The 16,314-nt window shown below is 40.7% G+C and overlaps 1 protein-coding gene across 1 annotated transcript in view; it reads left to right on the top strand.

Moving 5' to 3' along the window:
- The window catches only part of b4galt5 (beta-1,4-galactosyltransferase 5), a 38,407-nt gene extending 28,609 nt beyond the window's left edge, over nt 1-9,798 (top strand). The window contains exons 4-9 of the mRNA XM_042491548.2: nt 445-572; nt 2,265-2,381; nt 3,202-3,389; nt 3,479-3,601; nt 4,082-4,183; nt 5,401-9,798. Of these exons, the coding sequence (XP_042347482.2) occupies nt 445-572; nt 2,265-2,381; nt 3,202-3,389; nt 3,479-3,601; nt 4,082-4,183; nt 5,401-5,548 (806 nt within the window). The 3' untranslated portion in view covers nt 5,549-9,798. The remainder of the gene's footprint in view (nt 1-444; nt 573-2,264; nt 2,382-3,201; nt 3,390-3,478; nt 3,602-4,081; nt 4,184-5,400) is intronic.
- Nucleotides 9,799-16,314: the final 6,516 nt, after the last annotated feature.

The raw sequence follows: 16,314 nt of genomic DNA, 5'->3' as shown, positions 1-16,314 counted from the left end.
AAAAAAATCGAAGTACATATCAAATGTTTTTCCTAAAGATGGTTCCTGTTATTTACGGTAGATCTTATCACGTTGATGCAGTCTTGCTGGTCAGACATGTGTATGGGTGAGACCTTAATACCACAGCTCCCCCCTCTGATCACTATTGTGCAGGCATATCATCCATCTTTATATACAATCTATGATTTGTTCTAATAATAAGTAGTAAAATAGTTGAGAACTCCTGTTTCATTTCAACAATGATTGGCAATGCATGCAAATATGTTGTTTTGGCACGGAATAGTGTAACCCAGAAATGTATGTCGCCAGATTAGTCGGCTGTTTTTTTCCTCTTTTCTTAAAAGAACTCTCTTTACTATTAATGACTCTCTCTCTTCCTCGTGGCTTTATCTGGCTCATGCAATCCTTTTCTTCTTTCTGTCCCTCTATTTCACACACTCACAGAGGGCAGGTTACAGGTGAATATGAGCGAGGTGTCTTTGGAGGAGGTGGAGAGATCCTTGCTGGAAGGAGAGTCTAACATGGTCCCAGGAGGCTACTGGAAGCCCAAAGACTGTTTACCTCGCTGGAAGGTGAGTGTGGACATGTGTGGATGATTGTTAGGAGGGCTGTTCCCTGCAAAGCGTTGTTGAACACGGGTTAGGGGAGAAACACAATGCAAATGCTCCAATAGGGTGCATGAAGAGGGTCACTGAATGGATTTTGCATGAAAATGATCTTGATCTCAACCCAAGTTAACACCAATGGGAGATTTTTGAGCGGTGTGCTAGACAGTGTCCTCATCAAAACCCCAAATAGAAGAGGCATCCACAATCCATTCATACAGTGCGCATACAGTAACTGGCATGTCTGAAACATACCACAGTATGTGTCACTTACACGCTTTTACATCAGTTCCCTGCTTGTTCTGTTGCTCACCGTGCAAATCAGGATGATGCAGTTGTTCTGTCTGACATTCCGATGCAAAAAGAAGCAGGCGAAACATGAATTCAACCCTTTTATATGTGCTGTGCAGTTTCTCTCTTGAACCAGCCTTCTGTACTATGTGTGCATTTTTATCACTCTTTTTTTTTTCCAGCAGAGCAATCTTGCCTGCCATCTGTGTGTCTGTCTCACATTCATTTGCCCTGAGGGACTGTGAATGTTCTGACAACCAAATATCTCCCTCCCTCTCTCTCTCATTAGCCAGAAATCTCATTCGTCTACCTCTATAGTTTCTTTCTTAGCCGTTGTTGTTTTCCATTTTTTCACTTCCTGTGACAGTTCGCATTTTGTCGAGCTTCAAAGCACACTTAAAAACACTGTGGGGAAAAATAAACACCTTTTACAGATGTTTAGCGACTCAGTGCTGCTATGATTGATGCATGCCAGATTTCCTTGTGGAAATGAGATTTCAAGAGCCTGACACTGTTTTGTCATGAGTCATAATGGTAATTGGTAGTTTTTGGTACTGTCTTCACCCACATATTCCCATTTACCTACTGCTGAGAGATCAAAACACAGAAACACTCACTTTGTGCAAACAGTACAGTTTACTTTGTTGCACAGATCAGGCTGCTCTGTGCCTCTGTATGTCCCCATACAGTTATAAGCATCTGTATATATTTGCACATGCATGTTGTTTCATATGTGGCGGCTGTTGTTCTGGAGGTATAGCGGGATGTTCACTAAATGGAAGTTTCAATCTACATATCTAGGTATCCTTGAGAAACATGCTAAACCCTAATTTTTTCCCGATGGATATTTTAAATCTTTTTCAACAACACAGAAACGCTGCAGTTCCAGTTTCCGCACCTTATTTTTTTAACTGTTCAGAGCATTTAGACCAAAAAAAAAAGCTTCTAAACCTGGTTTTCAATAAATAATAGCAGATTTTGCTTGACTTGAAGTTTGAACTGTGATGACATTTGGAAAGAGAGAATGGTGAACTAAACTGAGAAACAATTAAAAAAGGAGCTAGCAGTGGTCTCATAAATAGCTGATTCATACTTGGTAGCTGTAATACCAGAACGAAAGTTCCCAGGTCATAAATGTAATCTCTGATTTTGCTACTACTGTTTACTTCTGTTGTAGAGCTAATTTGGTGGAAAAATAGTGTGTGTGAATGTTTAACTGATGAGCAAGTGGCACCTTGTATAGTAGCCTCGGCCACCCAGTGTATGAGTGTGTGTTGGCTTTGTGTGGTTGGAAGGCTAGACAGGCAGTGTACAATGCAAGTCCATTTACCATATGTAGTGTATTCTAATCCATTTTGTGTCCCTCAGGTGGCAATCCTAGTCCCGTTCAGGAACCGACATGAACATTTACCCATTCTCCTGAGACACCTGGTGCCAGTGCTGAAAAAGCAGAGACTCCAGTTTGCCTTTTATGTCATAGAGCAGGTATGCACACACCTATTCGCAGTAATTGGCAGTGATTGAATGATTCATGTGTGTCCAAACAATTGCAGGATCTGAGCCACCTTCTCAAGTGATGATTATGGCTGTTTTTTTACAGTACTGTAGATAGTAGGGATGGGAGAAAAATCAATACAGTATATTTGCTGTATTTTGTGGGGTAATGTTATATCACTAAGCAAAGACGGTGTATAGATATTCAATCATATTAATTATTAATGTTGCCAATACAATAGTAAACCTTTGGTAGCCTAATAGAATAAGAAAAATCATCTGTTTTTCCAGTCCACTATATACACATTACTGCAATTAAAGTTACTGAAGTGAGATCAACAGACAGAAACTGTATCTGATTAATTAAAAACAGATTGCAACATATGTTATCGCAATACTAAAAGCCATTTAAATTTGCAATAATATTGTATCATGACCCAAGTATTGTAATAATATTGTATATGGGGAGGGTCTGGTGATTCCCACCCATAATAAATAGCGTGTTGAAATAGATGATGAAATATTAGGGGCAGCAACTAACAATTATTTTCACGACCGGTATATCCTTTATTATATTCTTGATTAATTAATTAGTCTTTTAAAATGTCAGAAAATGGTGAAAAATGTTCAGTTTTCTATCATGGAGGAGTAAAGGAACAAAAAGGAAAATATTCACTTTTAAGAAGTTGGAATCAGAGAATTTTTACTATTATCAAAGTTATCAAAGTAGATGGAAATTCATGTAATAGTTGTTTAACTATTGCAGCTCTGGTGAACATAACCTACAAAACAGTATCTTTCTTTTCTTTAGGGGGGTACGGAGCCATTTAACCGAGCCATGTTGTTTAATGTGGGCTACAAGGAAGCCATGAAGGACCTGGACTGGGACTGTCTAGTCTTCCATGACGTGGACCACCTCATGGAGAATGACAGAAACTACTACGGATGCACAGACATGCCCCGACACTTTGCAGTCAAACTCGACAAGTACTCCTACATGTGAGTCCTGTTTCTGTCTGCTTGGGCGTATAGGGTAAATGTATTCCTTTCTTAATATGAAGTTTAATATGTGTAATTGTCCCTCCAAGGCTTCCGTATAATGAGTTCTTCGGTGGTGTCAGTGGCCTGATGGTAAAGCAGTTCAAAAAGATTAATGGATTTCCTAATGCATTCTGGGGCTGGGGAGGAGAGGACGATGACCTATGGAACAGGTGAGGACACAAACACACAAACTCCGACACACACACACACACACACACACACACACACACCCACCACACACACAGGCGTGCTCAGGAGGTGGGTTCCGCTGCTTGGCATACAGGCTTTTGTATTGGTTTTGTGTTTTTTTCCTCCATTTGCCTTTGCCAGATAGTGCTGTTGTCCCTCCCCCCACCTACACAGCTCACAGGCAGCTGTACACACTTAAGGCTCTCAGTATACACCGCATATTTTGATGTTGTTTTTGTATGCAAACGATCCCTTTTGTATGCTGTTACTGTAAAACCTTCCCCCTTTGTATTTTCATACACCTCTATCATGTTACTCAGTGTTAAAATGATGGCACGGCTATTAAAGTAAATAGTTATTAAGCTCTCTGTAAATATATAACAATGAGAGCCATCATTGCAGTGCTTGTTCCACCTGCCTGTGTGCATTATAGATTAATGAGCGTTACTGTGTTTGTATAGGGTGGGGTTTGCCAATTACACTGTGAGCAGACCACACGGAGAGCAGGGACGCTACATGTCAATTCCACATCACCATCGTGGGGAAGTCCAGTTTCTGGGAAGGTTGGTGCACAGCTTGTTCAGACACACAGACACACAGACACACACACACACACACACACACACACACATTGGTTAAAAGTGGGAGCTGATAATTTCAACAAGGCTTAGGCTCATGTGGTGTAAGCCAGTCACATGAAAAGCTAGAGCGGTGACTCTGAGAGATTTTCAACTCTTTAAAGACTTTGCATGTGATTTGCTTGTATGCTTCAGGAGTGAATTCCAATCATGCTCGCTCTGCTCACAAGTTACTTAAAACAATCCCAGGTCTAAAAGATTCCTAGTATTTGTTAATAAGAAACTTCAAGGAGGAGATGACGCAAATCACTTTTCCAAATGATAATTTAATGAAATTGTTGTTAAATATCGAGTATATTCATTGAGTGATCTGATAGATAGACAGACAGACACAGACAACTATAATAATACTGACAACAGCACAAAAAAACAATAACATCAACAAGTCAGCTCTCAATTATTTTAGACCTATTCACCTCATATCATTAAAGTGCTCTACATACCATAAAGTGCAGCCGGTTATTCAGTTATATCAGCTAATTATATATCAGTTATGTTTGTTCACACTTTGTTCAACAGTGCAATACCAGTAGGCGCAATTGATCTGTTGTTGGTTGGGAGCGGTAATGCATGCCACCACAAAGCAGTTTTTAGGCATTTTTGTGTTGTTTGTTAACAGACAGAAATGACAAGGAGGGACCTTAACTCAATGCAAAGTCAAAGGAGAGCAATGAATTGTTTTCCCCTCTGTAGAGGCAGAGCTAAAATGTGCTCTGTCTCTATGATGCTGTCCAGCAATCTTACTTTACGTCTATCTTGACAGTTTGTTTTTATTGTTCACTGGTGATAAAACATACCAGATAATAGTGCAGAGAGTTAAAATGTTCTCAACACTCGTGCGATAGAAGAGGACCAATATATGTCCTTTCTTCACTGTCTCATTCCCCTGGAAAATAAGTATGTCACTCTCTGTCCACACCACAGACAATGCCAGACAATTTTACGTTCTTGTAACACTATGTAGGATGATGAAAACGTATCCTCTACATAGTGCCTCATTATTTGTTTATTATGCTTAATGCCAGGCACTGTAACTTGTCTAACCTGACCATTGAGCTTACTCTGTATTGCACTGGGTGCAAAGCTTATGCACACTGTTTTTTGTCCCTCCTCACTGATTTATTGATTGTTTGTTCTGGCAGGTATAGTCTACTACGCCACTCAAAGGAGAGACAGAAAGTGGATGGTCTCAACAATCTGAACTACTCTCCCCTAGTGTCCAGGAGGCCTCTCTACACCAACATCACAGTCAGCTTGAGCAGAAAGCTTGCACCCGTAGCTGACTACTGATGTAGGAACAGCTGGACTGCAAAACACCTGGGAATCAAAGTCCTCTGGGACATCAGCCATATCTCACCAGTTGCAGCACTGCTTATGACTTTTTAGTTGACTGATTCTTTGCTTTGTTTTTTTTTGTTCGTATGCAAAAAAAAAAGAAAAACAGGAGACTCCAATAACTATGTTGGATAAATCATATAAGAAATTAAGGATAAATGCTGCACTTGCTTGTGCCACAGTCCATCACTCCTTTCATCTGGGCTTATCTAGTCTTCAGTCTCCACATGCCTTTTGCACCATTTTGGCCTTCAGCATCCATCCATTCATTCACTCATTTTCTTATTCAGTCAATGATTAGCTCAGCCCTACACTATTGCGCTTGTTTATTAAAACGGGCCCTACACACACACACACATACACACACACACACACACACACACACACACACACACACACACACACACACACTAGTTTGACTAACATGTGCTGACCTGGTCCCTGAGGCTTTGATTTTTTTTTTTACTTTGCTCTTGCACTTCTTATTTTCATAGATGCAGTAAGCCTGTGAAAACATTTGCATGCACACACACAACCACACAGCAACTTTTAAGCGAGTGGACTCTTGCAGCTGGTTCTGCAGAAGGTTTGCCAAATCTAAAAGTGAAGAGAGCAAGAGAAAAATGCTATAAAGAGTGAGTGTTTTCAGTCATGTATACTGTATGTGAAATAGTCTAACTTTAGAGAATATTAATACCTTAATCATCTCTCACCAACTCAGTTTTGTCCTGTGAACATACCATTTGAAGACTGTGATGTTTGTGTTTGCGTAGTTGCATTGGATGTTCTGGCTGCCTGCAAGTGGCTGTATGTTGGAGAGCAAAATGCTCCTCCTGTTAGCAATAAGCTGTAATATCAGCAGCAGAACTTAGACCTGACTTCCTCACTATACAGATGCAATAGCATGGGTGCTAGCATACCCTTGTTGGATGACAGAAAAAAGGAGTGACTGCTTATGCAAACTTCACATTCAACACACCTTTGCCTAAGCAAACACGCCACCCCTTCCAAAACCCTGTGTGTGTCTGCGTCTGCATGTGTATATATATATAAGTGAGGGAGAGCTATGCAAAAGGCCTGTTTGTTTCTGTTGGCAGTGGAAGGTCTTCAGGGTGACCTTTAGGAGACTTCACCCCTGAAACTGTGACCCCGTCTGACTTTTTAGACCTCACTTTGTGTGTGGTGTGCAAGCCCAGGCCAGGGAGAGACATTATTTTTAAATCCCACATCCTTAATGTTTACTCACCTACTTTTTTTTTTTAACAGGAGAGCATTGGTGGTAGAGAATACTTGATTGCTGTCACTGTCACTTGTGTTTACAGAAGCTTTTGCTTTGTTGTTTTTCAGATTGTCTAGTGTTTGTAATACTGTTAGCCAGCCCTCCTCCACTGTGGGTGCTGTGAGAACTGTATCACTACAACAACCAATCTACGGCTGCCTTTATTTTTGTAACTGACACTTCTTTATCTCGACGAGGATAGGAAAAATGCTTATCTTACACATCAGGTGTCAAACTGCTGATTAGCTCTGTTGGCTTGTCGCCAGGCTTTGGCCGGTCAGTTTGTTTGCATGAATTAAACTTCAGGATGTTGGTCTGTAGGAGAGCTTGTGGTTGGGTGGCATGCAGCCGAACACTGTGCATGGACACAGACTGACAGCACTCTGGCAGTACACAGCTAAAAAACCGTCCCTACTCTGATTTGTGTGTTTGACAGTGTTGATTTTGAGTAAAATATCCCAATACTGTTGTTCCTTTTCAAAAGACATACAGACACTCTCTCCTCACTGCCTGTCGTCTAGTCATGCAGCTACTTCATTTCACACAAATCGCCTTGTATGCATTTCTTAAGATGTATCTTTTGGGGGGAAAATGTGGGTGGTTGACAAGCTGTTGTATTCCCACAATGAAATAAGAAGTAATGAGGCTGGACCTCCTTTTATTTATTTGATCTTTTATGGATTATCTTCTGTAATTGTTCTTTTTTTTTTTTCTTGCAGTTGATGTGGTGATTTAGTAGGTGACATATGACAGACCGTCTTAGATGCACTGAAACTTGTAGTTATGTGTATTTATGTGGGATTGTGAGGTTCAGGTCTGTGTAAACAGGGAGCTGTTCCATTTCATGTGTACGCAGCTTGAATGAAATGGAGCGTGACCTGTAGCCTGGTGTGTATTAATCTGCTGAACAGACACGTTGGAGGTGGCCATTTTGTGTGACAACACCAGGAAGAGCAAGACACCTAATCAGAAAATGCTAGTGGCTGCTGTCTTTCACTGGGCATCTCCTTTTATAATAATTGATAATCAATGGTGCTGACCTTTCAGAGCTCCCTCTGAGGAGTCTCTCTCTACGTGCTTACTGGAAACGTATCTTAACATCACAAATTATCAACAGGCAAAACATCCCAACAACCTTCGTAGAAGTGGCGTAGATGTCCAGTGTTTTTACATCCTTACATTTGCAAACTTGCTGCCTTTTCATCCTGCCAGGTGAAGCTAATTCGTGTTTTTGTTGACACAAACAAAAGCACGTGTTTACCTCCTTGCCAATAACTCAGGAGGCCCCCAGTGGAAGTCGTGGTCACTAGCAGCATTTGTGTTCAGTTTTCTTTTCCATGTGTTTGAGTGAAATGGCTAAACCTTTCAGAGGTCCTCCATCTAGATTTTTAAGTTGTTTTTTTTTTTCATTTTGTTTTCCAGCACTGATGTGAAAATGATTTATAGTGACCTGGTTGTTAACAACGCAACTGGTTCTTTTTTTTTTTGACACATACATGACACACTGTATGTCTTTTATTTTTTCATTGCTTTAAATTAAAGGCTAGATGGACATATAGCAAAAGCCAAATGGTTTTTAGTTTTGAGTGTTCAGGTGAAGATTCAGACCTGGAGCTAGCTCTCAATATAAAGAGGCACTCTATACACACTGTTTGTAGAGTCAGTATTAGGCTCTATACTCCACCATGTAGAATGAGCAGCTTCATCGGCCAGAGTCGCCAGGATGGGTTTACTGACTACTACACAGGTTTTGTCCACTCTGATGAAATAACAGGGGCAAATCAGTCAGTGCTCTCTCGCTCTCTATTTTTTTTTTTTTTTAATTTAAATCAGGATTTCAGTTTGTGATGAGAGCATGCTGGTGAGTTTTTGCCCCTGTTCTATGTATATAAACTGTACACGGTCTCAATCCAGACCAAGACCAAGCCTGCTGCTCACTAAAGAGGCTCCATCGTACCATAATCTCACCTGCTCTGATCCATTCTGTACCAGTTTAAATGAAGGGACCATTCTTTGGGCATCTGACAAGACTGGCAGCCTTAAAGCTTCTTAATTTATTGCAGTGTTTATTTTTCACCTTTTTTTATAAGCAAAAATATTTAAATTGAAAAAAGTGCATATCAAGAAAAACAATAATTGTAAATATTGTTGTGTGTAGTGTTTTAGAAATTCTATAAAGGTCTTAAATCACTACAGATGCTAGCATAAAGAACAAGGCTTTTGGAGGGATTTGGCTGGGGGGTTTATCCGGTGCCATTTAAAGTGCTCATGAAGCTTACACAGTGACATCAATGTTTTACATCACCGCTTCCCAGCACAGCCTTTTTTTTTGTTAAAATTAAAATTATCCCATTAATTTTTCAATTCCTCTCACAATCTTCGAGGTGTTCTGCATTCCAGATCTGCCTACCTGTGCTTTATATGCTGGAGCAGGAGAAGAGACATATCACGGCAGACATAGGCACCAATCTTCAAATGAAGTTCAGTGTCCTTGTTTGTGCGTGGGATGTCACTTTGATAGTGACAGCAGTTGGGGTAAGGTGTAGGTCAGAGGAAAGCACTGCGGGATAGCAATGTGTCAGCCAAAAACACCATATGCTTACAATGCAACGGAACACAGGCACCCAAACCAGCGACACAATCCACTCTAAAATCTACAGATTCATTTTTTGTATGGAAACAAACTATTAAAACAGATTGCTAAATTTAAAATATATCTTCTCTGATTGTAAGGAGAACAGTTCTCCTTGAATTGAAGCCATTTAAAGCCACTTGTCAAAACTTGATGTCAGCCTTATGTGGATCTGTTTGTGTATCGGCATATTATCTTTTGATTATTGAAATTTGTATGATGGAGATTTTCTTTTATACCATCATTGTTATTGTCAAAGTACACCAATAAAATGAAACTTGTAAAGATTCAGAACCTCAGTCCCTGCCTTTGTTTTTGTTCTGTGTTGAGGTCTGTCTACTTTCACTGTGCTTGCCTGGAACCTCTGCACAAGCATTTTGTGGTCAGTGGCTCCATTTCAAATATTCAGAATTATGATGTGGTTATACTGCACACTATGAATGCTGTACAGAGAGCAAACAGGCGCACACAGGCATGCTTCCTGTGAAGCGACATTTGTTTTACACTTCATTACTTAAACAAAAGACAGGGAACAAACTGGCCACACTTAAAGCATAAGCTGGCCTCTATGGACGGTATTGCACTTTCCCTACCAATATCCAATGACAACTAAATTGTCACTAACAATAATTTTGATTTAAAAAAAAATATTCAGCAAGGGATAGTGCATTTTATTGATAGAACTGGAATTGATGACCACCTAAGTTTTAAGACATGTGCACGGATTGGATCTAAGAAACTACAGCAGGGGCTGTTCTTTCTTTGGAAACTGAATAACTTCAGTGTCATGTAATTCGGAGAAGATGGACCCAAATGCAGGGGATGGCAGGTAACAGGACCTCAGAAAGATGACTCTTTATCTCTCAGCTTGTATTTCAAAATATACTATATAAATAACACAATGTTGGTTAATCAAGCAAAATCACTTTGCATTTATTTTTATTTAACTCATAATGGCAGGGCAATCATATAGTTTGTAGACATGCACCATATAGGAAGTGCGTAGGTGAAACTAATGTGTTTTTATAAACAGACGGCAAAAAAAGCAAACTAAAAGTCACCTAACAGCAGATATTTCCTGCAAGGTAGCAAGCCACTTTCAAGAACCGTGAACAATGTTTCACTTAAAGCTTAAACAGTTTGTGTCATTTGTGATTTTTTTTTGAATAACCCATATAATGTGAGAAGCAGCTAGCCACCAGGTATTTACACATTATCTAAACTGTACCCCTTTCAAAAAAGTCTGGACATCCCTGCCGAACATCACACAACTTAATCAGGGATCCAACTGACTGAAATGAAAACCAGAGCTTAAATACAAGCTAGACTGACGAGGGGATGAAGTACAGGTGGAGGAAAAGGGCAGAGAAGCTCAGGTGATGGGAATAAGGTGATGAGGCAGAAGAACAGACAGGGAGCTGAATGACTGGGTAAAACTGTGGAGCAGGGAAGGACTAACGAGGCTGATGTGAGACAGGTCTGACAGAAAACAGGCGGGAAACAGACAAGTAACACAAGGCATGACACTTGAGGAAATAACCTACAAAATAAATCAGGAAACAGAATGACCATGATGAATACATGAAACAAGGAAAACCACAAACATTAAACCCTAAAAAAAATGTGAAAGACAACAGAATATTATGAAAATCCCAGGATCATGGCAGTGCTTTTATCCTCCAGATGGTCTGCAGATTTGTCTTGCTGAGTGTTTATGTCATTTGGACTGATCTGCAACTTCAGGAATATGCGAGTTCAAGGTCAAACTGCAACTGCAGTTGATGAATACGACAGCAGTTTGGATCATTGGGGTTGATCAGCTATCTGCAGCACAACTGTACAATGGCCTTATTCTTAAAAAGACTGACCAGATCCTCAATTATTCTTTCCTGTCTCTCCACCTGAAATACTGAGGGGGTCGCAGGTCAAATGGCAGAATCCTGCAGCAGAAAATTAGAACAGCAAGGAACAGTGAATCACTGTGCCTTCAGTAATTAGACTACTAAATGAGAGGAAGATGTGCACCCACATAACTGGGTCTGAGTGTTTTCGTGTATAATGTACTCTTAAATTGTATATCATCTATGATTTTTATTTCATTTCATACTGACAGCATTGCACATGATATGTGTGTTTGTGTCTGATAATGCACATACAGTGTACCTCTGTGTTTTTAAATTGAACATGTATGACCACATAAATTTGCTGAAATTTGACCTTATGGGATAACAAAGTTTACCTGACTTGGCTAATTATGTCCCCCTTGCCCACAGTAGTTTTAAATCACAGATTGACGACATGGCTGGTGGTGTGATCCCATCACAAGATGATCTATAATTTTATACTTTGAATTGTCACTTGGTGTCTGAAATTTGTGTTTTCCTTTACATCTTTATCATTACATCACTGATGCAGAAAAGGCACAAATTAGTGCATAAAAAATCACCAGACTGCAGGAAATGTTTGATGGTTGAAATTTCCTGTTGGGAAGACCCCACACTTCTTACTAAGTCTGTGTTCCCCCCAAGCGGCAACCTCCTGAAAAAAATGAAGCCAACATGGAAGTGCCAAAAACTGCAGTTTCTTAAACGGCAGATAGAGGCTGGCTCCAAAAGCAAGTTGTTCTCTATAAAACCCTGTGTTAAAATGCCCAACTTTACAGCTGAAATACATATGTTTTTAGCCCGTTACAGAAAATGCTTTGGCTCTCTATAGCTAATCTCAACATTCATGACAACTGTACAGGGATGATTTTTTATAAGTTACACATCTTTAAGTGTGCAGCCGCTTCAAGTGACAGGCTGTCTGTGAGAGTGTCCATGGACTCTCATTACGATCCACCCCTCACTCTTCCACAGCTCCACCCTCTTGTCCAAATATCCTCTCCCCTGCTTTAAAAATCCAGGTTGGCAATGGCCAAAATGTCAAACTCAAGGCCTCTAAACAGGAGTGTGACATCAAACTGACTAAATCCATTATTTGTTACAGTCTATGTTTCCCCCCATGGTTAAATGAAGTCTATGCCCTTGGTAAGAGGTAATGACAGAAGGCAAGACTGGGAGATGTTGATTGAGTGTGTCCAAGAGGACATGCTCTAAAATTCCAAAATATTTCTCACATTAACTTCACATGATGACAAAAACTGTTTGAGAGTTCTCTTAAAACATATTTTCTTAACCAAGTTTCCTTGTTGTCTGAAGACTAAATGCCTGCATGAGCTCTGAGAAACTGCAAGCAGTGACATAGACAGCATCATGTCCCCTCTTAAAAACTCTTGCCCAAACATAGGATTATTGTGTGTATTTCTGGCTCTGACACTGAAGCTGTGTCTCTGATGATCCACAGCCCCCAACAAAAGAGCCCTCTGTTTTACTACACTTCTTTTAATAGCCACACTTTCCACTCTTATCTCTCTGACAGTTTGTATGTGTGTGTGTATGTGTGCATGTGCACATCCGGAGCCTGGGACAAAGATGATGCTTGTCGGGATTGTCTGTTGTATCACCCCAGAGACGAAAAACAGGGAGCAGAATAAGACGCTTTGACGAGAGGTCACGTTAAGATTCATGCAATCAGAGCAGCTCCAGCCCTGTGGCACTTTGCACATTAACTCCACATCTCCGCTAGTTAACAGAAGTGACAGCTGATAATTTAATTATGCTCTCAGAAAAGGAAATGCTAAGTGGCAGGGATGGAATATCTACATGAGACTTTAAATGTATTCCACAGAATTTGTGCACTGCTTCGCACACTGCTTTTCCTCAGCGAAAGGGAAAATATGGCAGTAATTCATGCATTGTGCTGCATTTGAAAGTGTGCTTCTCCATTTATCCTCGGTGAAAATGCCCCTGCTCTCTCTCCTGCTGTGTAATAGTAGTTGCAGTGTGTGTGTGTGTGTGTGTGTGTGTGTGTGTGTGAAAGAAGCTTGGCAGAGACACAGAGCCCGGCTGGAGTAGCCACATCTTAATGGAGTCTGGGAAACACAAGGCTTTGGTGTGCTAACACCAGTGTCACTCTGCTGTCAGACACACATACACACACAGGGGCTGCTCTTAAGATCTCAAGAGTCATCTCAGCGTGTGTATACAGCACGCGCATACACATCCGTTATTAATTCATCTACACGCAACCCCTTGAGTGTTGTGCCACTCAAAGGCTTTGATGTCATCCATGGCGTCTTTGCCTTTGTATGCTGCCTGTGTGTCAGTGCACTTCTCCGCACAGAGTGTCTTAAACTGGAATCTGCATCAGGAAATAGCTGAATAACAAGATTTGTGGCTTTCAGTGGCTCAGAATAATATCGCACTCTTTATCCACACCTCCTATCTTTATGCATGTGTGTGTGTATGTGTGCTGTCTTTACACACACACACACACACACACACACACACACACACACACACACTCACGGAGAAACAACCAGAGACATGCCCTTTAGCTTTCCACATTTTTTAGCTTTGTGTGTACCTTCTATATGATATATGTGCTGACATCATGCATTAAAGGGCCTATGCTCTCATATCTGATTAAATCAGATGTTTGAGTACTAGAGAACAGCAGTGCCTTATGGGATGCTGCATGTGTGTGCAAAAACAAGAAGCAGAAGAAGACAGAAGCCACAGAGCCCATATGTCACATGAAACATTGCTTGTTACGTAACTATTTGTCTCAGGTATGAGCATTACCCAGCGTTACAACACCTTCCTCTTTGATTCTGTTTGCTCTCGTCATGCCTCCCCTTCTTCTCTCCGGGTAGCCAATGAGACAGTTCTTTGTGTCGTGCTGCTTCCCAAGGGACAGCAGATTATCCAGCTGCTGCCGGGCCCTGGGGTTTAAACTTGCACTGTTGCTGTTTTCCCCTTTGTAGTTTGCTGTTTTTTGTTTTAGTATGTGTGCATGTGTATCTGAGCATGCATGTATTTTGCTGAGGTCTTGTTGTGACAGTGGAGGGACGGGGAGCTTGTAAATACATCTGCTTCCCATTCTCACATTCTTCATCCTCCTTAACACTGCTCTGCTCTCTGGTTCAATGTCCATCCTTTGCTCTCGTGCCTGCCCTGCCCTTGTCACATCCCTGTCTATCATCTTGAGTACTCCTCTACAGCGGAGTCGGTTTCATTGTCTCAGCACGCCTCCTCCTTACACTGGCTGTTGCAGCCATCTCATTGTCTCTGCTCATTTTTTATGCCTCTGCGCCGACAATAGCCGTAGCTTGAGGCACTGTGTTTTCACTTTGTCAGTCCGATGCTCATGAATGCAATATCTCAAGAACACTTTGAGGGAATTTGGCGCAAATGTCCAGTTGGAGTAAACAATGAGCTCAATAGATTGTGGTGGTTGTAGGTCAAAGGTCAAGGTGACTATGACCTATGACCACTATGACTTGGTCTTGTCTCATTTTCGTCAATGCATTACCTCAGAAACACCTTGAGGGATATTTAAAAAATCGAATTCAGCGCAAATGTCCACTTGGACTCAAAGAGGACCTGATTAGGTTTTGGTGGTCAAAGGTCAAGGTCACTGTGACATTGTGTTAGTCTCATTCTTGTGTATACAATATTTCAAGAACACCTTGAACTGATTAGATATTGGTGTGTGGAGGTTTAAGATTAAGGCCACTGTAACCTTGTCTGGCTCATTTTCTAATTGCAATATCTAAAGAACACAAAAGGGGAATTTTTTTTCAAATTTGGCACAAACATCCACTTGTACTAAACAATTAACTTATTAGATTTTGGTAGTTGAAAGTTAAAGGTCAAGGTCACCGTGACCATATCTGTCTAATTTCCGTCACAGTATCTCAAGAACATTGTAGGAATTTCTATAAATTTGGCACAAATGTCCACTTGGACTGAAGAATGGTTAGAATTTGAAGGTTAAAGATCAAGGTAATTGTGACCTCACAAAATCTATTTTTTGTCCTAACGCAAGAATTCATCTGTTAATTATGACAGTATTTTACACAAATATAAAATAGGATAAGATGATGGCATTACATATATCTATAAGGTCAGAGGTCAACTTTACTGTAACCTCATAATGTTTTGCAAAATCACCTCTCTGGCCATTATTAATATAATAACTCAGGAACAGAACGTTTGGTCAGATACTGAAGTGGTGACACTGATCTTGGGTGTCCATCTTCAAACTGTGCTGATAGTACAGATCTGCGCTGCTGGGGTGAAGATGTGTGTGTAGCATGCATGCTTTCACAGACATGGATGTTAACTGATACTGCAACTTTAGTATTTTGCAGAAGCATAAAACCATGAGGTGATATCACCAGCTCCTCACTGATGTCATCCCACTGTACTGTCTTTTTTTAAAAATCCAGTTACATCACTCCAACTTTTTTCATCCTGTCTCGTGATTATCTCACTATCATACCTTAGCCAGCTCATTTCTCCTGAAACAGCATTTCCATATTTGCATTTGCACTGTACTCACTCTGTTTTGGCCCTCCAGCATTCTTATTCTAATGTCTAGCTTCTGGTTTTCATTATGCTATGATTGTTTCATCCTGTTCTGGTTACTAAGAGATGTTGTCTTTAAAAACTATGTGCTGATGCTGCGCAGAAGTCCTGCTGACAGCGCTTCAGTGGTGCAAGGTCAACTCATTTTTACAGCTCATTTCACTCAGCATTCACTCATTATCATTGAGTCTCACCCTAACTCCTGACTCTACAAACACACCGATATCCTCCACACTTTCGGCTCATGACCTCACCTTATCATCTGACCACTTCATGTGACCACAGTCTTGTGGGCTGGGGTGGTTTGCAGCTGTAGTATGATGTGCTCATGATGTTT

Source organism: Plectropomus leopardus, chromosome 9, assembly GCF_026936395.1.
Source record: "Plectropomus leopardus strain MGB_pleo_1.0 chromosome 9, ASM2693639v1, whole genome shotgun sequence".
NCBI lineage: Eukaryota > Metazoa > Chordata > Actinopteri > Perciformes > Serranidae > Plectropomus > Plectropomus leopardus.
The sequence above is the reverse complement of the archived record's forward strand: the minus strand, read 5'-3'. Positions and strand labels throughout refer to the sequence as shown.